The following is a 25139-nucleotide window of genomic DNA, read 5'->3' on the forward strand; positions in this document are numbered from 1 at the left end:
ATTCTTGAATAGTCAAAAAATAGACTTTTTGTGCATAACAGAGCACTGGCTAAAAAAATATGAAGTTTTGTTTAATTTTTGTAACCACAGGGTTGGTAGTGTGTTTTGCAGAGAAAATGCAATTCATGGTGGCTCATTAATCCTAATAAGTAAAAAACTTAAATGCAAAGAAAGAAAGGATATTATCAGCCTCTCTGTAGAACTAACTATTGAAATCTCCTGTGTGGAACTGGAGCAATTCATTGTTGTATGTCTATATTGTCCTCCATCAGCTGTCTATAATAATGTTGAAAATGTATTAGAGGAGATATTGTGTAAATTAGTAAAGTGTAATAAAGGGCTAATTGTGTGTGGGGAATTTAATGTCAATTTACTTTGTCATTCTAATTCAAGTGTACGCATACTTAGTCTTTTTCGTTCATACAATTTAATAAATCAATTTCATTCACCCACAAGAATAACAGCTAGCACCGCAACTTGTATAGATAACATATATAGTGACATAATAATGAATGTTTGTATTTTCAATAGATTTAAATCTGATCACACTGGTCAATGGTTTGAATTCCAATTAAGGAAACAAAAAACATGTAAAAAGAAGAAAATTGTGATAACTCCTATTACAAATGACCGTTTGGACAGATTTAGAGAAGCATTGGTCTATAGAATGCCATTTCTGTGTGGCAACTCATCCCCTAATAATTTATACAATACTTTTTTTGGATCATTTATTGATGAATTCAAGAAAGTATTTACTCAAAAGACTTTATTGGTCTCTGAGAAAACAAGTTTCTGTGACTGGGCAAATGAGGAGTTACACAGGAAAAGGTTAAAATTATATGAAATCTATGACGAAATGCAATATAACACTAGTGTGGAATTTAGGGAATATGTTAGGTTGTATTCAAATAATTTCAAAAAAGATTGCAAAACTGCAAAGTCTCAATATTTAAGTTCAAAAATAAAAAATAGCATGGATAAAGTAAAAGCTACCTGGAAAATAATAAATGAAGAATCAGGTAAAACGTCTGACAAACGAACTGATTATATGTTAAAAGTTAAAGGGAAGTTAATAAAATCTGACCCAGAGGTAGCTTCTTCTTTTGAAGAGTTCTTTACAAATGTACCACTAAATACGACCAAGTCCCTAGATTCTTCACCTGCTGCTGCGATCTCATTGCTAGAAAAATGTGTACCTGAATGTAATATTAAATTTCAGTTTAAACATATAACTTGTAATGATATCGTTAAAACTTTTAAGCTTATTAATTTAAAAAAAAGTAAAGATATATGGGGTATGTCAACAGTCATTTTAAATTCCGTTATTAATGTAATAAGCTCTGAATTGTCTATAATTTTTAACAGCTGTATCGATTGTGGAGTCTTTCCGGACGAAATGAAATTAAGTAAGATTACACCGTTGTTCAAGGCAGGTAGTGAGTCTGATCCGTCAAACTTCAGACCTGTTTCCGTGCTCCCTGCGTTGAGCAAAGTTTTTGAAAAGATAATGCTAGACCAGCTTTCTTTACATTTTAATAAAAATAAACTCTTACATAATAAACAGTATGGTTTCACTAAGGGTCGCTCCACAATCGATGCCGGTGTGAAGTTGATTTCGGACATATTTAACGCCTGGGAAGAATCATATGATGGAGTCGGCGTCTTTTGTGACCTGTCAAAGGCCTTTGACTGTGTTCATCCTGATATACTCGTTGGAAAGCTTCAACACTATGGCGTTGATGGCAAAGCTTCCAGCCTGATGAATTCATATTTAAAGGGAAGGATCCAAAGAGTTCATGTCAATGGAGTCACCTCTCCGGGTTCGCAGGTATCAATGGGCGTCCCCCAAGGATCGATTCTCGGGCCTTTCTTATTTCTGATTTACATAAATGACCTCCCATTCTTTGTCAACGAAGTTCATGAGATGGTATTGTTTGCTGATGACACTTCACTTCTATTTAAAGTGAATAGGAATAACGTATTATTGGACGATGTAAACAATTCTATCTCTCGTATAGTTAACTGGTTTAATGTAAATAACTTATTGCTTAATGAGAATAAAACAAAATGTATTAGATTTACAACTACTAGCTTAAAGCGAGATATTGGTAACCTGAAAATTAAGGACAGTGAACTAAACTTTGTTGACAAAACTGTTTTTCTAGGCATAACAATAGATAGTAAACTCCAATGGGGCCCACACATAGAGACTCTTTCGAATAGGCTGAGCTCTGCAGCATATGCAGTAAAGAAAATCCGACAGTTTACTGATGAGGACACGGCTAAAATTGTGTATCATAGCTACTTTCATAGCGTTATGTCGTACGGCATTTTATTGTGGGGTGCTGCTGCAGAGGTTCAATCCATATTTGTGCTGCATAAGCGGGCTGTTCGGGGTATTTGTTGTGTTTCTCCGAGGGAGTCGGTACGGAATAAGTTTAAGGAATTAAATATTATGACACTATCTGGTCAATATATTCTTGAAGCCTTGTTGTATGTCCAAAAAAATATAAACGATTTTAAAACAAATGGTGACTTTCACCAGTATAATACGCGAAATAGAACTAATTTGAGTGTACGACCAACCAGGCTCCAAAAGATAAATCACTCCTTATATGGAAATTGTATTCGTTTTTACAACAAACTCCCAAGCGCAATTAGAGAATTATCACTAAATAAATTCAAAGTCCTCGTTAAACGAAAATTAATCAACAAAGCTTTTTATAAATTTGAGGACTACTTAAATGATCCTAATCCTTGGGATTGAATTGCTCCAGTTCAAACAATTTGTATGACAATACTTGGCGATTAAAAAGAGTGGCGGAAAGTTTCTTGCCAGTTCTTCTTACCCGCTCTACGCCCTTGACTTGCGAACTGGTAGTAAATGTAAATTTACGATTAATTTAACTTGACTATTCAAAAGTGTACTTAGTTACCTACTTGAATAAAGATATTTTGAGTTTGAGTTTGAGTTAGCTACATCTGTGACCTCTTTTGAATTTCTCCGACAAAAGTTTTAGCGACAGTAACACACCCCGAAACCAGAATGTACCTAAAAGATGAATGCGAACGAATAGTTCAGCAAGTTGAAGTATGAAATAAAAATATGCGCCCTGCGACACCAGGTAGTTACAAAATAAAAGTCTTTAATAAAGTCTCTAATAAATACTATTTGTTACATGTTTATGCACTAATCACTTTTGGTTACTGTTGCCAGACTGAATGACTTGTGTGTTGTAAATCCTTTTGAATCACTGGCAACGATCCAACTCAACAATACGAGGAAAGAAGCGGTACCGCGTTTCCACTAGTCATTAAATGAAATATGTTAACATATTTTTTCGCTATCAAAAGTAATGGTACTGCCTTCGCGTTTGTTTCTGTTTCGCGTCATGGCGATGCACAGCCGCTGTTCAAACCTACGACCTCAGGGATGAAAGTCAATCAATGAAGTTACTTTTAAAAGTAGTAAATTTTACTCCCCATAAGACTTTGACTTTGTGTGTGGCTGAAAGACCAGGCCACCATTACGACATAAAATAAAGCTTATTAAAATTCTTCAACTTGTAGCAATTACGAATAATTTAATGTAAAAACCGGACAACTACAGTGCCGCCGGGACCAAACTTTTTAAATTTGTTTTAGTTTTCTATTTATATTTAATTATTATTATTACTATGTAGGTTGAAAATATTTTAAATACTGTATATTTATGTGTTTTCATTTGACGTATGTTCTCTTATAACTGTTTGTATGTGTGCAACATTTTAAAACAATTATATTTGGGAGTTTTGAAAAATGTATAGCAGTTTCATTACTAAAGCTTTTAAAAATGAAACGTTTAAAGTGTTTCTTATGTAATTTTATATTCGCAGTACGATTGCCATTAAATTTGTAACAATTCATAAACAATATTGCAAAAGTAATAACATTTTGTAACGTGAATGTAGTTTTATTGTTTCTCGATAGAATATCCAATTTACTTTTATTTATCAAGAGCATTCTTTTAAAAACGTTAATTATACGATTCAGGATAATTAAATGTCTGGTGCCCCTTAACCGCGAAATGTGATAGGTTGGTGTAAAATATATGTAACAAGTAACATTGATTCACCTAGGATCGAACTGAGGACAGTTTACGATTAACGATTATTCCACTAAGACGGCAGGTAGCATTGAATTACATTATTAATTTCTTTTCTGACAATTATTTTTAAATCTAAGATTAAAAAATCTAAACTATTTCATTAAACAAATAAGTACTTTATATCAAGGAAAATAAAAATGCGTGTGCAATTATTACACAGATATGCAACTAAATTAAATGCAAATGATATCAAAGGACTGTACATCCAATTAAGAGAAATATTATGTTTCTTTGTAATTTTCTTATTTAAATTTTATATATCTATTTTATAAATAAAGGAGTGGTTTATGACATCAAAATAATAAAACTGTTCAAAAAAGTAATACCAAGTCTTCAGATGTGCCTTCATAATTTTAGGCTTGATGACGTGTACTACATAGGCCCCTGTCTTAAATTTCAGCACCGACCAGTTCCTATCAGGTCAGGTTATAATTAGAAGGATTTTTCAATTGAGACCTTCGTCTTCAGATAATATTAAAAAAATATTCCGATGTTATTAACCTTTTCTTTTTACATTGATTAAAAAATATTGCCTGCGGGCAGATTCTAAGATCGTAAAGTAAATCCTCTATGAGTCTATCCCGAGAAAAGACTAGACAACAAAACAAATTTAATCTCGAAATAAAAACATTATAAATATTTTTTGCACTTCTCTGTGCTATTCTTAGCTCTCTCTCTTAGCACGGGTTATCTGGAAGAGATTATTTATAACCGAACTTTTGAATTTTCAAAACAAAACCGAAATTTTCTTAGAACATACTTGTTGGGGTAAAAGTTTCCAGTACATTAAATCGCAACATACCAGAACTAAGTAACCCTCAATCTATTGCATTGTTTAACTTTAATTGCGTTTTAACTGGAAAATTATTGCCACAACTATGCCTTAAGCATCGGGAGAACAAGTAAGTTTTCCTCAATAAACAAACCCGTAACACGTGCTTTGAGAATAAATTCTATGGTAAAACCCACGTGCTCGAACTCACGAGCTTTTTCGTATATATACTACTTGCATCACCATCAGACCATCATTATCCAAACAACATTGAAGGTGCCAAGTTTGATCTATTAAAATGAATTTTTTTAGTTTGCTCACTTTTGTGTTGGCGGTGATTGCCTTGTTCGCGGGATTCACAGATGCAAACCCCAAAGTCAATGTGGACGCAATTAGAAAAGGCGGAAGAGTTATTGTAAGTAATAGTTTTAGAAAAAATCTGCACGTTCGTTATCGATGTTTAATTTCATAATAATATATATGAATAGAGCATTATATAAATAAGTCTCACATTGCAAATTTATGCAGGTATAGATAGGCGTTTAAATTTTTATAACATTTCATTAGATACTGTTTATGCACCCGAAAATAAATACCAATAAGTAAAATTATCGAATCAACCTTTTTGTCAAGTGTCGACATAATCATTTGTAACGAATTTAAGAAATTTTTTTTACAATATTTGATATTTTTATATATTTACAGAGAAAAGGCCTCGGTGTCGTTGGAGCAGCAGGCACAGCACACGAAGTGTACGAACAAGTAAAAAATAGAAGACAAGGATAATTTAATAAATTTTATTAAATAAGAATTTTGTTCATAAGTATTTGATATGCGTACGAAATAAAATATTTCAATACATACAGCTTTTTATTCATTCAATTATTGTGCATATTATTTATAATTAAATTTGGCATTCATTAATTAAAAATGGACTGTTTCAATATAACTCTTAGGGTGAGATCTATAGTGCGCACTTGGACTTTGCTCAGACTTTACTTACGAAAAACACTAAGGTAAAACTATGATTTAGTATATTTATAGACATTTTAACGGTGAGATTAAGCTAAGCTCAAGCTAAGACAGAAATTGATGTTTCATTTCATGCAATACCTTCTTTATTATCCTTTAAAAAAGTAAAGAATGCTTGTAGTTAAGTCTGAGCAAAGTCTAAGTGCGCACTATAGATCTCACCCTTAATGAAGCATAATTCCCACATTTTGTGGTTGATATACATAGGTATCGATTTTACAATTCTACATCTGTAAGGCCCTTTCTGCACTGCTCCGGTCCGGCGTCGGAAGCCGGAATGAGTCATTAAAAAAATATCGGAAAGCCGGACTGCGCTTCTCCACTATATCCGATACTTGTATATTTATCATGCAACACTGATATTAACTAAAACCCATATACATACTTTATTTTATTAATAAAACGTTCTAAATTCTGAATATTTTATTGCCTGGCTAGTTTATTACTTTTTTTATATTGTCTATCTTGAAATATTATAATCTACTTAATAAATAGTTCACTAATACTTTATGATATAATATAACTATAAATAAATAAACCTATGAATAATAATTTATAACCTCTTGGATATACTTGGACCGATAAAACACCGCGTTCCGATCTAGCAAGTTATCGGATCGTTAAAAACCGGATGCCGGAGTAGTGGAGAAGCACGTAAGTACTGTTGTGAGTTTCTAAATCGGATCGGTAATTAACGTTTGCCGGACCGGAGCAGTGGAGAAACGGCCTTACGTTGCTTTTTTACGGCAATGTTCCACTTTGTGCATGATATGTCGATTTTCTAATCTAAGACGTGCTAGTTTCAACTATGTAATTGTTTCGTTACCAAAACAGAAACAGCACTGAATTGAGAAACTGTAAAAAATATAGATGCATAAACTGAGTTATTAATAAATATACCTAATTATAAAGTTTTATCCTCGAGATACAATTTATAAATTATACCTTTTGCATGTATGAAAGCTTTTATTTGGCTAATTGGTTTATAATTAGGTTTTAAATTATAGTAAATATCATACCTTAATATAGGTTTAACTTTTGTATTCGTCTGTAATGTTACATTAATTTATTACAGATCTCTGGATTTTTGTTCAATCAATCCATCAAAATTATATTCATAGTAGATAAAAAAATCGGCATTAATTAATAATAATAATATATAAATAATACTAATAAAGCCCATTTATTTCCAAATACCTTAAATAACATTTTTATCTTATAACTATTCATTTAAAACTATGTTATTGGAACCCCATGTAGGGTAAGAGCCTATTCTAGTTTACTCCATGCTTTACATTTTTTTGTTTTTATTCTAGAGGGTTATGGTCTCTTTCCCCCACGGGGACCAGCCGGCTTGGGGAGTAAGCAGCACCTATTTATTCAGCCCTGCTGTTCCTAATAATTATAATAATTATTATTCTGACTTAGATTCAAGTCTGATCGAAATCTGTGCTAAGCAAAATTATCATTAGACCATAAGCAGATGCTGTTCGTACTTATAGCATAAATTCATTATGTTTACAAATGATTTAACATTTGATCGAAATTTGTTAACAGAAATTTGAATAACTCCCATCGAAATTATCTTAATACGTTGGGACACAAACTTTAGGGGTGTCTCAAATCTTTATTTAAAAACTCATTTACCGAGTAATTGTGCAACTTTTACGACCCTCCAGATTTATCATCATTTTTATCACTGGTAAAATACTTAAAATTTTGCTTAACACGTAATAGTTGGGCGACATGGTTCTGAGTAGATTTTATGATGCAACTTAATAGTGCTATAACTAGGGAATGCAATCCCGACTCGAGATCGTAAATTCGAGATCCCGCGGGATTAAAAATATCAATCCAGCGGGATCCCGAGATTTTCGGGATCTCGTCCAGTTTAAAAAAAATTGAATTTTACATGACTGAATACGATGAAAACTGCTTCTTTGTGATAATGACGTTAATTATTTGAAAGAAAACCAAGGCTAAATTAATAATTAACAGTTTTACAAACATAAACATAATCAAAACAAAAGTAGATATAGTTTAAGGAGATTAAAAAGTAGTTAATTTTGAAAGTTACTTCTTTAAAAAAAGTGTATCAAGAATGCTATCTGATAACCGGCATCTAATGTTCGTTGCGATGTCCAGATGCTGAGAATGCTCTCTCCAACTCATCACTGGTTGGCAACAGCGTGAATAAGCAATTTTATTATGTAAACTGCAAAAATCGCCCCCTTGTTCCTCCACACTCAAATAAATCAATTTCTTTTTTTATTACTGACCCTAAAATGTCTATGTTGCTTGGCAATTGGAAAGTCTCGTTACCTTTCCATTGCTCCAAATCATCTTGAAAATTTTCGGGATTTTTCATCGAAGAGATCAACTTTTCTGACAGAGTAGTTTTTAGGTCTTCTAGCTTTCGAATCATTAAACGCAACGTATGTTCTGCACTAACTAAATCAGTATCTCCCAATCCCGACAATCTCGAACGGGATCTCGTCATATTGTGCTTCGGGATTGATCCCGAAAAATTACACGGGATCTCGCGAGATCAGGATCCCGCGGGATCGGGATTGCATTCCCTAGCTATAACCCGTTTCATATAATACAGTATATGTTAAGCATTATTAATAATAAGACAAGCTGATTTTTTTAGGTATTTTTCCTTCGCTAATTGCGCTCAGAGAAAACAAACTATTGGTATACAACCTTTTTTTTGTAAACCCTCGTATGCTCCGAGTGTGGAGGGTAACAAATCACATTTTAATATATTTAATCTTGATTTGAAAAAAATAATATTTAACGTTTAATTTATATTTACTACAATCACTTTCCAAATTAAGGGCGTTAACCGGACGAGAAGAACTGGCTAGAAACTCTCCGCTACTCTTTTTAATCACCAAGTTTTGATGTACACGGAACTACAACTATTACTTGCCTTATGACATATGTAATGTAATGTAATAATAATAAAGTAACATACACGGGGCATACAAACACCGACTTACTTCAGATAAGTCATGTCGGCAAAACTCGACGGCTTGTGTCAGGCACAGAGGGCTGATCGGCTAATTGCCTATTAAGGAATATCACGAAACAGATAAAGAAATCTGAGGCCATGATTTTGTAGCGCTACTGGATTTAGTATTTTATTTATATAAAAATACAATTCAGCACCTATTAGTATATAATTATCTAAACTAATATTATATAAAAGGTTGAAGATGTTATTTTGTATGTATGTTTATTATATATAACCCTAGAAATACGTAACGGCTAAAAATGCAAAATTTAACAGCTAATTATGACGTTCCTGTCCAGGCTCACATTTGGCGAATGCTCTTTGTTCCACATACTGTTGTCTTCTCCACCGATATCAACTTCGACCAACTGACGTTAGGTATGGTGATCGTAAGGTATTTAAACCTTTATGAATTACCTAAGAAGCTATTACTCTTATAAATTTATTAGGAAGTAATTGATTATGTTTCGACATGAATGAGCAGGTAAAAAATAGCTATACAAATAGCCACTTTCTTGAAGTAATAAAATATCAAATAGAACAAGTATCTAATACCAGCTAATGTCATCTTACTAGCGCAAATACAGAATACAAATAAATGAATGTTTTATCTATTATTAATATAGATTTGAGAACGTAATAATAATGAAACTGTAAATAATATTAATTATTTATTTAATGAGCTTTAGAATCAGTATTATGCTGTTTGGAGCTTTTTCCATTTTGAATAGCTTGTTGTAAAACACTCGCTGCTGCGGCTCCTTGGAAGAATGTATCCTGTAAAAAAATTAAGCTTTTTGAAAGTAACTCTAATTTATTTATTCATATAAATATGAACAACTTTTCCTATATTATCAAATTAAATAATGAAAAATAAAATATTTTTAATAGAATTGACCTTGATATTGATGTATTGGCTTAGATATTAATTATTTATTATTTGACACGACTAAGATGATAATGATCAAAGAAATCTATCTGCCCATGTACCAAACCTGATTTTGGGCTTATCACCAACTTACCAATCCATTTTTAATCTTAGTAGTCCAAGGCTTTTTTGTTGTTGTACTAGCTGGGTCTATCCCAGGAATCAAAAACGCGCCACCAAAAACATCTTTAAATGCTAATGCTAGCAAAACAAATATAAGAAAATACTTCATTTCGTCGCGACTAAATTAAAATGAGGATAAAACAGAAGCCGCAAGCCTTTTATAACAGGAAAATCTAACAGGAAAACCCCTCCTCATGTATCAATTTTAAGTGACTAAAAATTTTAAGATTCTTGTCAAATGCGTCATGATTAATATTCAAGCTGAAAGATCAACCTCCTCTGTGCTTACCAAATGTTTCTCTTGTTAAAAAATATTTTTTTTTACTATGGAATACGATACAGGTATTATTTATTCCACGTCATTAAATAAGTATCGGTAGACATCCCTACTCATCGGCAAAGAAAACAGAGGGTGTAGGCCAAGAGAAAAAGCCGGCGTTAAAAACTCTCTGTACTCTTTTAAAATAAGTTTCTCAGGAAAAGGACCTACATAAGTACCGTACACAAGTTCATTCCTTCTGGATATAGATTGATAACAAACTCATTGTAAATTATTCAATACGTTAATACTTTTAACATAAAAACCACACTCAACCACAATACTTGACTTAGTAATTTCAAAAAATTACTATTGCCCGTAAAAACAAAAAAGCGCAGTTACTAAAACAGGTAACTTTGTTTAATACGTGTTGTCTGTACTGCAAAACTGCACTAAATTCCCTTGAATAGTTTAATAAGAATACATATGGCAATCCAGTGGGGAACAACGGTTAGTCTAGAAGACTTTAGGTTTCCTATATATTTTTCCTCTTCACCTGCATGGAGGAAAAATGTTTCAACGCGTACATGTTAAGTTTTATATTTATCCGTTATTAGATATAAATTATTCATTAGATTGAGTTGGGATTTCACATTTGACAGCACGTGCCACTAATAATAACTATATTTTAGTAAGTTAATAAGTTATTTATGGTTCGGGGAATTCATTGTAATTATAGTTTCAATCGGATTTTAATTAGGAAATAATTAATGAAGGGTTAAGACTGAACAACAAATTATAACTGTATGTATGTACTATAGTCAATATATTGAATAATATATATTGATTGATTTTTTGTATTTGTAACTCAATGATTTGAATAAAAACAAATGTTTAAATAAAAATAAAATTTATTGGAAGCAAAAAAAATACTGTCGTCTAAGTTGAATGCGTTATAATATATTACTTTTTTTCTAAAATATATTAATGTTTTTTCTTCTTGTGATGAAGTGCGCTATAGATATCGTGTACCGTGCTCGCCACGTTCAATGCTTTGAGTCCATCACCCTGAAAAGATGGAAAGAATAAGAAATTTTAGATTTTATTATGCTATTCATTCTATATAAGATTATTTCTTTGTTATATGATCCTATATTTATAACCGACTTCAAAGAAAGGAGAGTGAGGTCAGTGTATTACGTAGTTGATACACGATTTTCTCTAAACCATATCGTGATAAACAGGAATTCTAACTTAGGGTAAAGACCACTTTCAGATACTTGTGTTTGTATCCATATAATTCTGTAATCATGTTTAAATTTTATTTCATAGCGTGTCAAGTCTTTAGTTTTTTTTTTTTTTTTTTTTATATAACGGGGGGCAAACGGGCAGGAGGCTCACCTGATGTTAAGTGATACCGCCGCCCATGGACACTCTCAATGCCAGAGGGCTCGCGAGTGCGTTGCCGGCCTTTTAAGAATTGGTACGCTCTTTTCTTGAAGGACCCTAAGTCGAATTGGTTCGGAAATACTTCAGTGGGCAGCTGGTTCCACATAGTGGTGGTGCGCGGCAAAAACTGCCTTGAAAAACGCTCAGTTGTGGAACGGCGGACGTCGAGGTGATACGGGTGGAATTTCGTATTCTGTCTCGACGTCCGATGATGAAATTCAGCTGCAGGTATTAATCCGAACAACTCCTCTGAACACTCTCCATGGTAAATGCGATAGAAGATGCAGAGTGACCCCACATCTCTACGCAACGCCAAAGGATCAAGCCGCTCGGAGAGGGATTGGTCGTCGACGATTCGAACCGCTCTGCGTTGTATACGGTCAAGTGGAAGGAGCTGGTACTGGGGAGCCCCCGCCCAGAGGTGAGAGCAGTACTCCATGTGGGGCCGAATTTGCGCTTTAGTAATTTTGTGTAAAGGCCAGTAACATCTATCATGAGGACTTTTGCACAATTGTCTAAACTCCGTACAGAACGCCTAAACATGTGACAAGCTGTACTAAGACAACCAATAATCATATAAATATAGGATTTCTTGGCGTAACAGCTTTCCTCGAAGTGAACAAAGCTCCTACCATTACGGCTTGTTAGTACTCAACGTAATGTGGTAATGAGAGAAGTAAAGAAAAATAAAACCTCGGTTGCTAATTGTAGACTTATGCAGCGCAGTTTCAATATTTTTATTAGTATCTGTTATTGCCTATATCGAATTACAATTTGGTTTTAATATCTTATAGAAAAGTCTCACTATTAAATTTTGGGAAGATCAAAACCAGGCAGAGATGCCTAAAGGTATTAATTCCCTTTGCCATAGATAGCTAGACTTTATAGTATATTTTTTATTATTATTAGAGCAATATCAGGATTCAGCGTGGAACTCTCAACCAGCTTTTTTTACCGCCGCCCATGGACACTCTCAATGCAAGAGAGCTCGCGTTTTTGGCCTTTTAAGAATTGGTTCGATCTTTTCTAAAGGACCCTTAGTCGAATTGGTTCGGAAATACTTCTAGTTCTACATAGTAGTTGTGTGCGGCAAAAACTGCCTTAAAAACGCTCAATATATAACATATAAATAATAACGGCAAACATAATACATAAGTTAAATTACGCAAAGTTCAGACGGAAGGTGTATTTCATGTACGTATAATATGTACAGCCTCCAATGTGGTGTGTCTAAAGCCAATGATTTATTACCCTAATAATTTCATACACGAAATTCATAAGTTGGTTATATATACCTTAAACTTAAGACATTTATGTAATTAACTTCTACAGATCTTTTTGGACAAATTAAAAAAAAATGGCGGCGCTACAACCTTTTTAGGTCTGGGCCTCAGATTTCTGTATATGTTTCATGATCAATTGTCAATCGGATAGGCAAGTATGTGATAAGCCTTCCGGTCCTGACCGTCGACGTCGACAGCGTACGAGCGAGTATTAAATGAGCACATAGAAAGAAAGTCCATTAGTGCACAGTCGGAGATCGAACCTACGACCTCAGGGATAAGGTTCGCACGCTGAAGCCTGCTCAAGTTTAAAACACCTGAGCTGATTTTTAACTGAGCATTAAATAAAAATATTTGGAAGTAGCTGCTGGTCCACATATTAATAAATAAATTAAATATGATTATTAATAATACAATTATATTTATTTTTTAAATAAACAAAATACTTACGACAAGTTTCGCGCCTTTTTTGATAACAGCTGGCGGTATTTTCCCGGGTCTAGCTTCACAGCCAAATATGGCGAAGACACTTAGAACAATTAAGAGAAATATTTTTCTGAAATCCATTATCGCAGTGGGAAATAGATTGCCTGAATGAAGTGCCAACTGCCCAGTGCTTATATAAATGAGTTTATCTTAGTTTTCTTTGTACTGTGTCTTTGAAGGGGACTCACCGTATCCCGAAGTACCGGCCATCCTAAAGTAGTATATGAGTTAAATTAAAGTATATAGCAGAGAATTTGTTTGAATGTCTTTTTTATAAATAGCATAATTTAAGATTTAAAATGTACCTTGTAATTATTAAGATTTAAATAATAACTTTAGTACTCAAAATTATTACACATTTTACACAACTCGACGCACTGTGATTTAACCGACACTAGCTAAAACTAAAAATAAGTTGTAAAATTTAATTTTGAATTTTTTTATGGGACAAACGAGCAAATCGCTTGGAATAAAGTGCGTCACCCATAGACACCTACGCCAGGAGCGTGTGTGTTGCCGGGCCTATGGCCTTTTTTTATTTCAAGTAACATGCGTGTATTGGGTATACACGCATGTTACTTGATACATAGAACACAACCTGTATAGTTTTACGCCGTGAGTAAGGTTTTTTAATTTATTGAAAATATCAGCAGCTCTTGAACTTGTTATCACACGAGAAGCCGACCCGCGTGACGATTAACCAAACAGGAGATAACAACCACATGTGTAATTAATGATTAATCTGTATAATGTGTACCAATTGTATGCAATACAATATCAATTGGCACCTTGAGGAAACGGTTTTTTTAATATAAAGGGTTCTAAATTAGGTTGACTAAACCTGGGTATCGAACCGGTCAAAAGCTTTAACATAAATTAACAATGGGCATCCGAAATAGTCGCAGAAAGGGTCTGCAAATAGAGATATTTGGCCAAAAGTTAGAAGAATCAATCAAAATATGGTTAATGGAGGTATAAAAAAGGTATTCAAAAACTATATAACTTAAAATAAATTAAATAAAAATAGCCTATATTCGTATAATAAGAATTACATTCAGTTTATGTTATTATATTTAATATTACTATACACGACCTCCGATAGAGTGAAGGCATCCTTCAAATTCTTCCATATTTTGTCTCTCATCTTCGCTATTATTACATATGATTATATACAGTATATATTATATTACTGTATATTTACTGCCAGTGCTTACATCAAAGACGTAGCATGGAGAAGAAAAAGTTACAAATTTTAGTTTACGAGATAGAGCGATAAACTTAAAAAAATGAATTAAAATAGGCTTCACTTATTATTATATATTGTAGTTTATTTTATGTAAATTTATTTTATAATAAAAAGAAATCAGTGGCGCTACAACCTTTTTAGGTCTAGGCCTCAGATTTCTGTATCTGTTTCATGATCATTTGTTAACCTTTGCATTCGTACGGCTTCGCTTTAGTTGTGAAGAATTTGACGTTTCGATGCGCTTCGGCTCTGGGCTAGTATAAATTGACCCTTAGAGCGAATGTTAAATGCGCACATAGAAAGAAAGTCTATGTGCGTATTTAACATTTATTTTATAATTAATTAAAAACTGAGAGATCGAAACGAATTTTTTGTTTTGGTGCCATATGGATATATGAGATGTCTATATATACGTAAAAAAAAAGTGTGTGTGTGTCAGCTACGACGCACGATTGGAGTTTATTCCTTACGAACGATAAAATGGCGATAATGTTCTGTGGCTGTCGACCATATTTTCATACTAAAGGTGGTAAGAAACACTGACAATGTTGTAACGTGGCTGTCAAAACGTGAATCTCATTCTTTTACACGTTCAATCCTACAGATATATATGTTTGTCTCTTTCTACATAACGCCTCAACTTTTCGTATTACACTTGATTTTACTCCTCATAAAATTTCCGTACCGGGCCTTATAACTCAAATCGTTTCTTAAGGAGTAAACTCTATATGTTTGTCTCTTTCTACATAACGCCTGAACTTTTCGTGTTACACATAACGCCTCAACTTTTCGTGTTACACTTGATTTTACTCCTCATAAAATTTCCGTACCGGGCCTTATAACTCAAATCGTTTTTTAAGGAGTAAACTCCAAAAACTTGTTTAATTACATTATTTAGAGAGCTCGACGTGTCAGTGCTTTACAACAGTCGTGGTCAGCAAGACACTCTTCATAAATATTCGAGAGGACCAACGAAAGTGTACTCTTGCTCGAACCTAAAGCGAGGATTCTTCCTTACCTAGTCGAGATGACGCATAATATATGCTTAGCGGTGGTAAAAACTTCTTTGGCACACTTAGCCCGGTAGCTGCAGATTGTAAATGTGTATATTTACACAATATATCAGATCAATAAAGAATTTCAGAATACTAGATCCAATAAGTAACGGTTAAAACATTCTCAATAAAACGACGTGTGATTTTGATACATTTGATGTTGCTCATGTATAAGGCCGTCAAGGACCTTGGATAGAAAAGGCAGAATCGAGATGGGTCGAAAATCAGAAAAAATTGTTGGATAAGCCTTTTTAGGAATGAGGATGATAAATCCATCCTTACATCAAGTGGAAAAATCACCGGAAGAAATTGAAAAATTAAGAATATGTGTGATTACAGGATGAATAAGAGTGATAATATGTAAGATAGCCCGACGAGCCAACAGCATAAAAGAAATAGACGAAATACTGTTCTCGACTAGAAAATTAAACGATAGAAAAAGATGGGACGAGGAAGATATGACAAATACTCGAGTGTAGTAAAGTCCAGAATATTTGAAGTAGAACGAGAAGTAAAATAGGCGTTTAGACTGTTTACATCGATGTCGGAGTGGAAGTACGTGGTACCCAGAGACTTAAGAATTACGATGCATTTAATTGCGATCTTTGAAGAAATAGACACGATATAAATATTTGCTATTACAGGCCCGCAGGCGTTTATAAATTTAAAACGTGAAAACAAAATAAAAAATGAACTTTATGACTTTGAATAATAAGCTTATTACTTACTGACTTATTTACATTACTTAGAAACATTACAGCGAGAACGAAAAATTTAATTTTAATTACGCTTTAATAATAAAGCACTGAGAAGCCGAAGGTTTTGGGTCGAATCTTATGTAAGACGTCACACGTGACCGAAGACGTGAAATATCGATATAAATAAAATAGGTTTGTCTTTGTAAATAAAACGCTTAATTTTCGCAATTATATTTTTAGAAAAGAAACATAATACATGTTCAATGGTTCTTCACACCTTCATATATTTCGTGAGCAGTCCCAGCAGCACTGGCGACACCGGCGGCACCTTTCTACAACGAAAGTTTGAGAATGATTTCAAGATTAGAGGGATTGCCAATTCCATTTAACCATATAAATTTTTCGAAATAATATACCTACTTAAAGAAAATAATTTTTATATAAAAAAAAACATTGCTAATTTAATTTAAATTCAATAAAAGTAATCTATAAATTATGTTTTAAGATATAGTATATAAAGTTGCTTCAGCGTGCGACTCTTATCCCTGAGGTCGGAGATTCGATCCCCGGCTGTGCACCAATGGACTTTCTTTCTATGTGCGCATTTAACATTCGCTCGAACGGTGAAGAAAAACATCATGAGGAAACCGACATGTCTTAGAGTTTAGACCCAAAAAGTCGACGTCGTGTGTCAAGCACAGGAGGCTGATCACCTACTTGCCTATTTTTTAAAAAGATTGAAAAATGATTATGAAACAGATTCATAAATCTGAGTCCCAGGCCTCAAGAGTTGTAGCGCCACTGATTTGTTTATTTATTTTTACATAAATGAAAAAAATATTATTAATTAAATTATATATTTACAAAACTTACAATAACATTAACGCCAGTTTTTACTGCTTGTCCAAGTGAACAATCCCCATTACCAACAAAAAAGGCTAAAATAGCCACCAATATGAAGAAGAAACCTGCCAATTTCATTGTAAATATGTAGTTAACTACAATTATAATCTAATTCTTTTAAATATAAATGCAGGGATATAAAGGGCAGATTGCACATGTTTTTTTGCCAACAAATATTATAAGTGTATAATTTATCTTAACTTTTACCTTTTACTATTATTATTATTTTCTACTAAGTATTATTACATTATTTTTCTTTTTTTTGCGACTGAGGCGCAACCTAGCTGCTGTGGTCTCTGGCAGAATGACCAGCGCTGTGGAACAGTATGCTCCTCAGCATAATGCTGAGCCAGGGCCAATTACGACCACAGCACACACGCATTACACACTTAAAACGAACCTTGTTCTTTAAGGGAAAAGGGAAAAAAAATGTTATCTCTCATAATATTTTTTTCTTTTTTTTCTTTTATTATTGTTATTATGTGTGCGTGTGTGTGTTTTTGTTAGTAATAAATGTTATGTCTATATATATTTAAAAAGACTGTTAGCTTGACTTAATAATGTTGCGTAAAGAAATATGGAATTAAATTTAAGTTGTAATTATTTGAAGTACAGAGAATAAAATCCACCTAAGTTACGCTTTCCTTGTTTGTTAAAGTAATTAATAAGTTTAAATAAAGAAACGCTTATGAGTCTTCCATTTTCTTGTTTAACCAATGGTTTCTGATCGGCAGTGAAGTGTAAGTAACTAAAGACTAAATTATGCCAGATCCGATTTCTTACTGTTAATTCAACTGGAATATTCCTACTGCAGATTGTGTAAAACTGCCTTTGCAAGTAAATTTTCGTGATTCGTGAATTATTTACGGGCTAATAAAACGTGAAAACACGACGTTGGCATTATACAAATATTAAACGTTCTTCAATGACGTCAGCAGCCTTTGTTCTTAAATGATTGACGCTAAGAAGGTAAAATCAAGTGTTAAAGTATTTAATTCAATTAAGTTTTTGTAAAACTTTTACGACCAAGAGCCCTTTCAACGTTATCCATTATTTGAAGAACACAATTCTTAATAGGCCGCAAAACCTAAATCACCATATTTGTACAAAAAATTCCAAAATATTTGTCTCTAAGAGTTTGAAATCTTTATAAAAATTTATGTAAATTTGATAACTCACAGTAAACAAATTACTATTTCAAACAAAAACTAATTATTTTGACTGAGGAGATATGGTAATGAAATAAAAAATACTACAATAATTAACGTTAACATAAAATATTTCTTAATATAACAATTATATTACACGTTGATTTTTTATTCGAATTTAATTAGTTTAGTAATATATAGTATTATTGCAATACAATGTATTCTTGCAATAATTTTAAATACTTTACTACAGAATATGAAAAAAAATTATATTTCGTTATTAATAACATCTGCAATGTAACCAGCTCGTTTTTATTATTAAAAATTTTTAGGAGCTTTGAAATTAATCTTTTGGAAGCCACTATCACTGTAAATGAGGTTTACATTGGGTTGAAATATGTAGAGTTAATTGCTCAAGTGCAAACCTATGCCCGTAATCTAGAATCGCAATTAAAATCGTAGTAAGTAAATCTTGTTTCTAAAGCTGTTAAATTAAAAATATTCTGACATATAATCATAACCAGAGCCTAAAACGAGTTTATTGACTTTAGAAGCGATAATATACAATCCTTACACAACTTCAAAGCAATATGGTCGTAACGTAGCATTGCTATACATTTTATTGTAGGCGCAAATTTTATTATTTTTTCATCCCACCATGAATTCCAACACCAACTAGTAAAGAAAAGAAAGAGAATAACAATACATAGTATACTAATACAAGACCTTTCCGCAAAACTTTATTATGATCAGCAGTTCCGTTATTAAACTACCTAAAAAACAAAGTTCTTAGAATAATATGAAAATAATACAATGAATATAAAAAAAATATTGATCCCTATAAATTGCAAAAAAAAAGTTGTCTTCTTAGCCGCTGAATTATAATTTATTTATTTCTTTTGATAAATTTTTTTTAGGAATTCGTGAAAAAAACTCTGCCCCGGTTGCGTCCTGGGGGGTTTAGTCAAGATAGTAGTATACATATTATATAAAAGTCGAAAACTAAATTTATATGAAAAATTTTCGACACGAACTGTCATTTTCTTTGTCGTACAATCTTGCCTCATGCCTATGAGGTTAAGGCGTTTAAGTCCTCCCGGCTCCATGAACTTTTGACAATTGACCATTGACAATTGTGAAGGATGATGCAATCCACACATTCTATGTCCAATATTCGCTTACCCGCTTGCACACGCCGTTGGTAATATTTTTATTACTGTCTGTCGCGAAAAGTATCATCAATTGTGCCGAATATTCACCACGTTGTACTTTGCTATAAATAAAGTCGAGTTTCCCGTGACTCAACCTTGATTTCAACCACGAACATTATCACTATAGGAAACTCGTATTATAATTTAGCACGCTTACATCGACCGGCTAGTATTGTGTTCGCGTTTCGCGGTAGTAATTCTTTGACTATTATACTGATTGGTTGTGTTTAATTAATTTATTAGAATCGGCAACGTGTTAGAATTGTCAGATAACTAAATACAAAGGTATTTCTTTTTTATTACTAATTAAAATTAAAGCTGCAAAATTATATATGAAAAAGAAATGTATCTAAGTTGTTTAATAATTGTTCGAAAAATAGAACCTTAAATAGTTTGTATACGTAAGCTCGTGTGAATGTGAAATATTAATAAAAAATAATACCTTAAACTAGGTATTATTTTTCGGTAGGTCGGTAGGTAATTTATTTAATAGATTCATTGATTTGACCATGACATGAATATATTTTTGAACATTATGAATTACGAATATAAATGTCAACCAGCTGTTTAAAGAGATTCGCGTTAGTTAAAATTTTTTTTGTCTACCACGTGAACTAAGAAGTCATAAAATTGTAATACTTGTTTTGTTTTTTCAGAAAAATGTGTGGAATCTGGGCAACATTCGGAATAGACGGTGGTCTTTCTCCAGTATGCATCAAATGTTTCGCGGCTATTTTACACCGCGGTCCCGACGCTTGGAGAATTGAACAGGATTCCAGGGAACAATTAGCTATCCTCGGTTTCCAAAGACTGGCAATTGTCGATGGCCTTCATGGAATGCAGCCTATGCGCCTCCATCTCTACCCCCGCATCACTCTTATCTGCAACGGAGAAATCTACAACTGCAACAGGCTCCGCGACGAATTTAAATTTACCTACGAAACTAACTGCGACGTAGAAGCGATTATCCACTGTTATAAAAACTTTGGAATCGCTGAAACAGTCCGTAAATTAGATGGAGTGTTCGCATTTTGTCTAGTCGATGGTGACGCCAGAAAAGTCTTCATTGCGAGGGATCCCTACGGAGTTCGCCCTCTGTTTAAACTTAGTGACGACAAGAACGGCGTACTAGGAATATGTTCAGAGGGCAAAGGCTTAATGGGCCTAAAAGAAAAAGCTTCCGAAGTTGCAACGCTTGGACAATTTCCACCGGGACATTTTGAAGAGTACGACATAGCAGATAACAACAAAGTGACATTAAACAAAACTGAACAATATTTTAAACCTGGATCACCGCCTAGATTTACACCTTTTGTTCCCATAACTGATCTCGAAGATCTTGATATGTACGGAAAAACCGCTGCACTATTAGAAGCGGCATGCAAAAAGCGTTTAATGTCTGACAGGCGAATAGGCTGTATGTTAAGTGGAGGTTTGGACTCGTCACTCATAACCGCTTTAGTTGTCAAACTTGCTAAAGAACAGAACCTTCCATACAAGATACAGACATTTGCAATAGGTATGGGAGATTCTCCTGATCTTATCGCCGCACGAACAGTTGCCGATTATCTGGGAACAGAACATCACGAAATAATTTTTGATGAAAATGATGTCAGGCAGGCATTAGATAACGTAATTTATCATCTGGAATCCTATGACATCACTACCGTTCGAGCCAGCTTGCCTATGTATCTTCTATCAAAATATATTAAAGAAAATACTGATACCACCGTAATATTCAGCGGCGAAGGCGCCGATGAATTAGCCCAAGGCTACATTTACTTCAGGGATGCTCCATCAGCTAAAGATGGCCATGAAGAAAGTATAAGATTGCTTTCAGACATTTATTTATATGATGGATTGCGAGCAGATCGAACAACGAGTGCTTGGAGCCTGGAACTTCGTGTGCCATTTTTAGATATACAGTTTACTAGTCATTATCTAAGTCTCGATCAAAACTTAAGACAACCACAAGATGGCGTTGAAAAGTATCTTCTAAGAAATAGCTTTTCTAAGAGTGGTTTATTGCCGGATTCAATTTTATGGAGACATAAAGAGGCTTTTAGTGATGGTGTGGCGTCGGTAAAGAAGTCTTTATTTACAACAATATCAGAGATTGTTACGGAACGGCTGCCATCAGAGGGACATAAATACAAAGGTGTCCAGCCCACAACGCAAGAATCAAAATATTATAGGTACATTTTCGAAAAGTCCTTCTCTGGACAAGATAACTTTACACCATATTACTGGATGCCGAAGTGGGTTTCAGTTTCTGATCCATCGGCGAGATTTATAAAACATTATGCTGCAAAGTAATTATTATCTTATATGTATAAAAATGTATTATTTATGTTATTAAGAATATATAATATATATATTTGTAAAACTAATACTGATTACTTAATACCTACTTTAATTTACAAACGGTTACCGTTAGGTTAGGTATAGTTTCTTACACAAATAGTTGATTGTCTCTAGCTCAGTTCAAAAGATTGTTGTCTGGTAAGGTGTTACCTTATCAGGGTTATGGAATGTATCTACAACATACTAAACTGTTGGTCACAAAACTTGAATGTCTTGAACTTGAATTCAAAAACAAAACAAAATATTAAACCGGTGTATTTTGTATAAAACATCAATATTGTGAATACTTAAGAGGGGGCCTAATAGAGTCAATGAAGTTTTCCAAGCACAAACAGTTGCCAACATTTTGATGACTGATGAGGTTAGCTTCCTCAATGTGTTTATGGTTTTCTTCATATAAACCAGTTTCATTAAGAATGTCTGTAATAAGAGTATCAGAATATGTGACAGATTTCTTTGTCGCAGATGTGGTTCTGTCAATGCCTGTTATAGTTTTTTGCATACTTTTGTCCGAAGAAAACTTAGTTATATTAGCATCAGTCTCTTCATCTTTAAAAGTTTTGTCTATTCGTTTGAGTAAATTGCAGGCGACGAAGCATCCAGGACAAGGTATTTGAGCAGATTTTGTGGTTTCTTCAACTGGTCGACACGGTTCTTTAGATGTCTTTGTAATACACAGATGTTTGTGGAATGAAGTTACGTTGTATTTTTCGCATATCTTACACTTGCAGGAAATACTGGCCAATTGTTCCTTAAGCCGTTTTAGGATGAAGTCTTCGTCTTGACAAATTGAAAGTGAACTCCACATCTTGGTTTTATGAAAAATACACCGACTGTATTATCTACATTTTAAATTAACACATTCTTTATTGTATAAATATGCGAATCTTCAAAGGAACCATGTTATACTGCACAAAAGTATTTTTTTTTATTTATGGATTAAGCCACAGAGAAATACCTAATGCGAATGCAGATGCGAAAATATTACAAGGCACTACTTAAGTTTAAATATTTTCTAAAGAAAGTTAGTCTGGATATCCCTTTAAGAGTTCTCTCATGAAAACTTCACGTTTCGCTCATCTTTTAGGATCTTCTATGATTATTTCCACAAATGTTTTGAACGGTACCTATTACTATGATAGCTTAGTAGGCCTTAATATGATGCTATATCTCTAGGCGATTATTGGTGCGATTTATTTGAAAAGAACAAACAAATTTTGGTTTAATTGTAATTTAGGGATGTTTGCTTGATGTTGACTGGTTCAGAATTACTTGGTCGATGTTAAAATAAAACTCCCTAATTACTTGTAGAGAAGAGGTGAAGATGGAATAGTGAATGATGAATGATTTTATTTACAAAACTGTGTACAATTATACTTAAAAATTATCCTACACTTACAACTAATATTGACATGTGGTGCCCAAATGCGGAGCGTTGATTGGTTGCGCAGGTACCAGAGTAGGCGATAAAAATGCGGCGCGGCAAAAAGTTGGCCTTTTTCTGCACGCAGCCGCCGAAGCGTACGAACGTGTTCATCTCAGAACACTTCGGTATCGTAGCCTTACGATAACGCTAAAAACTGTCCTTTTCAGGACAAATTACCGTATCTCGACTAAACGTCTAACAACTGTCCTTTTCAGGACATATTATTCTTGTTTCACGACGAAAACGTTTGACAACTGCCCTTGTCAGGGCAAATTACCGTGTCTTACGACACGATGAAACTGTTCTTTTCAGAACACGCGACCATAACTATTCTGATATGTTCTTGTCTGAACACATCACTGTTTCAATACGACACGTTAATCAATCACCTACAGGATTCCCCCTCTAGCGAAGCGTACCGGCAGGCGTATAACGCGGCCTCGGCGAGTTGTCCTTGTAGGTATTGAGTTGTTCCCAATGTCTTGTTGTTTCAGGTCGTTGTCATTTTGATGTTTCAGGTTGTTATCGTTTTGATGTTTCAGGTTGTTGTCTTTTTGATGTTTCAGGTTGCTATCGTTTTGATGTTTCAGGCTATTTGATGGTTTATGTAGTTCGCTCGCACTTGATGTGATTTGCTTGTTGCAGGTACTCGGTATTGTGTCAGTGGGCACATCTGGCTCGGCGATTGTGTAGGCGGGTTTGAGTCTGTCAATAGAGATATTGGTTTCGCGGTTCGGTAACTGCAGCGTGAATATCTTGCTGTCTCGTTTCAGCACGCGATAGGGTCCGTCGTAGGGTGCTTGTAATGGCTTCTTTACGGCGTCTATGCGTACGAATACGTATTCACATGTCTGCAGGTCGCGATGTACGAATATAGGTTTTGTGTTGCTATGTGGTTGGTTAGGCATTGGTTGCAAGTTACGAATTGCGTCACGAAGCTGATCGATGTAGGCAGAGTCCATAATGACGTTATCGCGGGTCGTTGATAAGAAATCACCGGGTAAGCGTATGTTGCATCCGTAGGTAAGTTGGGCAGCGCTTACGCCGGTGTCACTTCGCATAGCGGCGCGTAATCCGAGTAGGACGGTTGGTAGCTCGTTAATCCAGCTTCTTGCGGTCTGTAGTCTTGCCTTCAATGCGGCCTTAAGGACACGGTGCCATCTTTCGATGATACCGTTACATTGTGCGTGGTATGCAGTTGTACGCGTTTTTTCGATTCCGAGTAAGCGAGAAAGGGATGTAAATACTCTGCTTTCGAATTGGCGTCCTTGGTCCGTTGTTATTGTAGCAGGGCAACCGAAACGGGAAATCCAACCTTCGTATACTGCTTTGGCGACGTCTTCGGCTGTTATTTCGCATAATGGGTATGCTTCGGGCCATCTCGTCGCTCTGTCGATCATTGTCATGAGGTATCGATGACCGGTGGCCGCGGTAGGTAGCGGACCAACGATATCGATGTGCACGTGTTCGAATCGTTCGGTTGGTGAAAATATTGATAATGGACTTGTTGTATGGCGTTGTATTTTAGCGCGCTGACACTGTAGGCATACTTTTGCCCACTTGCCGACATCTGCGTTCATTGAGGGCCAA

The 25139-nt window shown here is 34.2% G+C and overlaps 2 protein-coding genes and 2 long non-coding RNA genes across 4 annotated transcripts; 2 read left to right on the forward strand and 2 right to left on the reverse strand.

Moving 5' to 3' along the window:
• The first annotated feature begins 5158 nt into the window (after positions 1 to 5158).
• Positions 5159 to 5780, forward strand: LOC125060125. The gene is made up of 2 exons (XM_047664867.1): positions 5159 to 5334; positions 5625 to 5780. Exons 1-2 carry the CDS (start codon positions 5218 to 5220, stop codon positions 5703 to 5705), a joined length of 198 nt encoding a protein of 65 aa, XP_047520823.1. The 5' UTR covers positions 5159 to 5217; the 3' UTR covers positions 5706 to 5780.
• Positions 5781 to 9628: 3848 nt separating this feature from the next.
• On the reverse strand, positions 9629 to 11179 carry LOC125062514. Its single transcript, XR_007119280.1, has 2 exons — positions 9993 to 11179; positions 9629 to 9747 (listed from the first exon to the last, which is right to left on the reverse strand). It is a non-coding gene; the product is annotated as an uncharacterized LOC125062514 (long non-coding RNA).
• Positions 11180 to 16716: 5537 nt separating this feature from the next.
• LOC125062519 lies at positions 16717 to 17506 on the reverse strand. The gene is made up of 2 exons (XR_007119284.1): positions 17371 to 17506; positions 16717 to 16829 (listed from the first exon to the last, which is right to left on the reverse strand). It is a non-coding gene; the product is annotated as an uncharacterized LOC125062519 (long non-coding RNA).
• Positions 17507 to 19888: 2382 nt separating this feature from the next.
• Positions 19889 to 22149, forward strand: LOC125059151 (asparagine synthetase [glutamine-hydrolyzing]). The gene is made up of 2 exons (XM_047663426.1): positions 19889 to 20044; positions 20416 to 22149. The coding sequence occupies exon 2, from the start codon at positions 20420 to 20422 to the stop codon at positions 22073 to 22075; it is 1656 nt and encodes a 551-aa protein (XP_047519382.1). The 5' UTR covers positions 19889 to 20044; positions 20416 to 20419; the 3' UTR covers positions 22076 to 22149.
• The last annotated feature ends 2990 nt before the right edge of the window (positions 22150 to 25139 follow it).

The sequence above is a fragment of the Pieris napi genome, chromosome 2, assembly GCF_905475465.1.
Source record: "Pieris napi chromosome 2, ilPieNapi1.2, whole genome shotgun sequence".
Classification (NCBI taxonomy): Eukaryota; Metazoa; Arthropoda; class Insecta; order Lepidoptera; family Pieridae; genus Pieris; species Pieris napi.

What these genes read in the sequence shown, in the direction of transcription:
- LOC125060125 (XM_047664867.1), top strand. Translation starts at nt 5,218, where the DNA reads ATGAATTTTTTTAGTTTGCTCACTTTTGTGTTGGCGGTGATTGCCTTG. An exon ending in GAAAAGGCGGAAGAGTTATT is followed by an intron (nt 5,335 to 5,624) that starts GTAAGTAATAGT and finishes ATATATTTACAG; the next exon opens with AGAAAAGGCCTCGGTGTCGT.
- LOC125059151 (XM_047663426.1), top strand. Translation starts at nt 20,420, where the DNA reads ATGTGTGGAATCTGGGCAACATTCGGAATAGACGGTGGTCTTTCTCCA.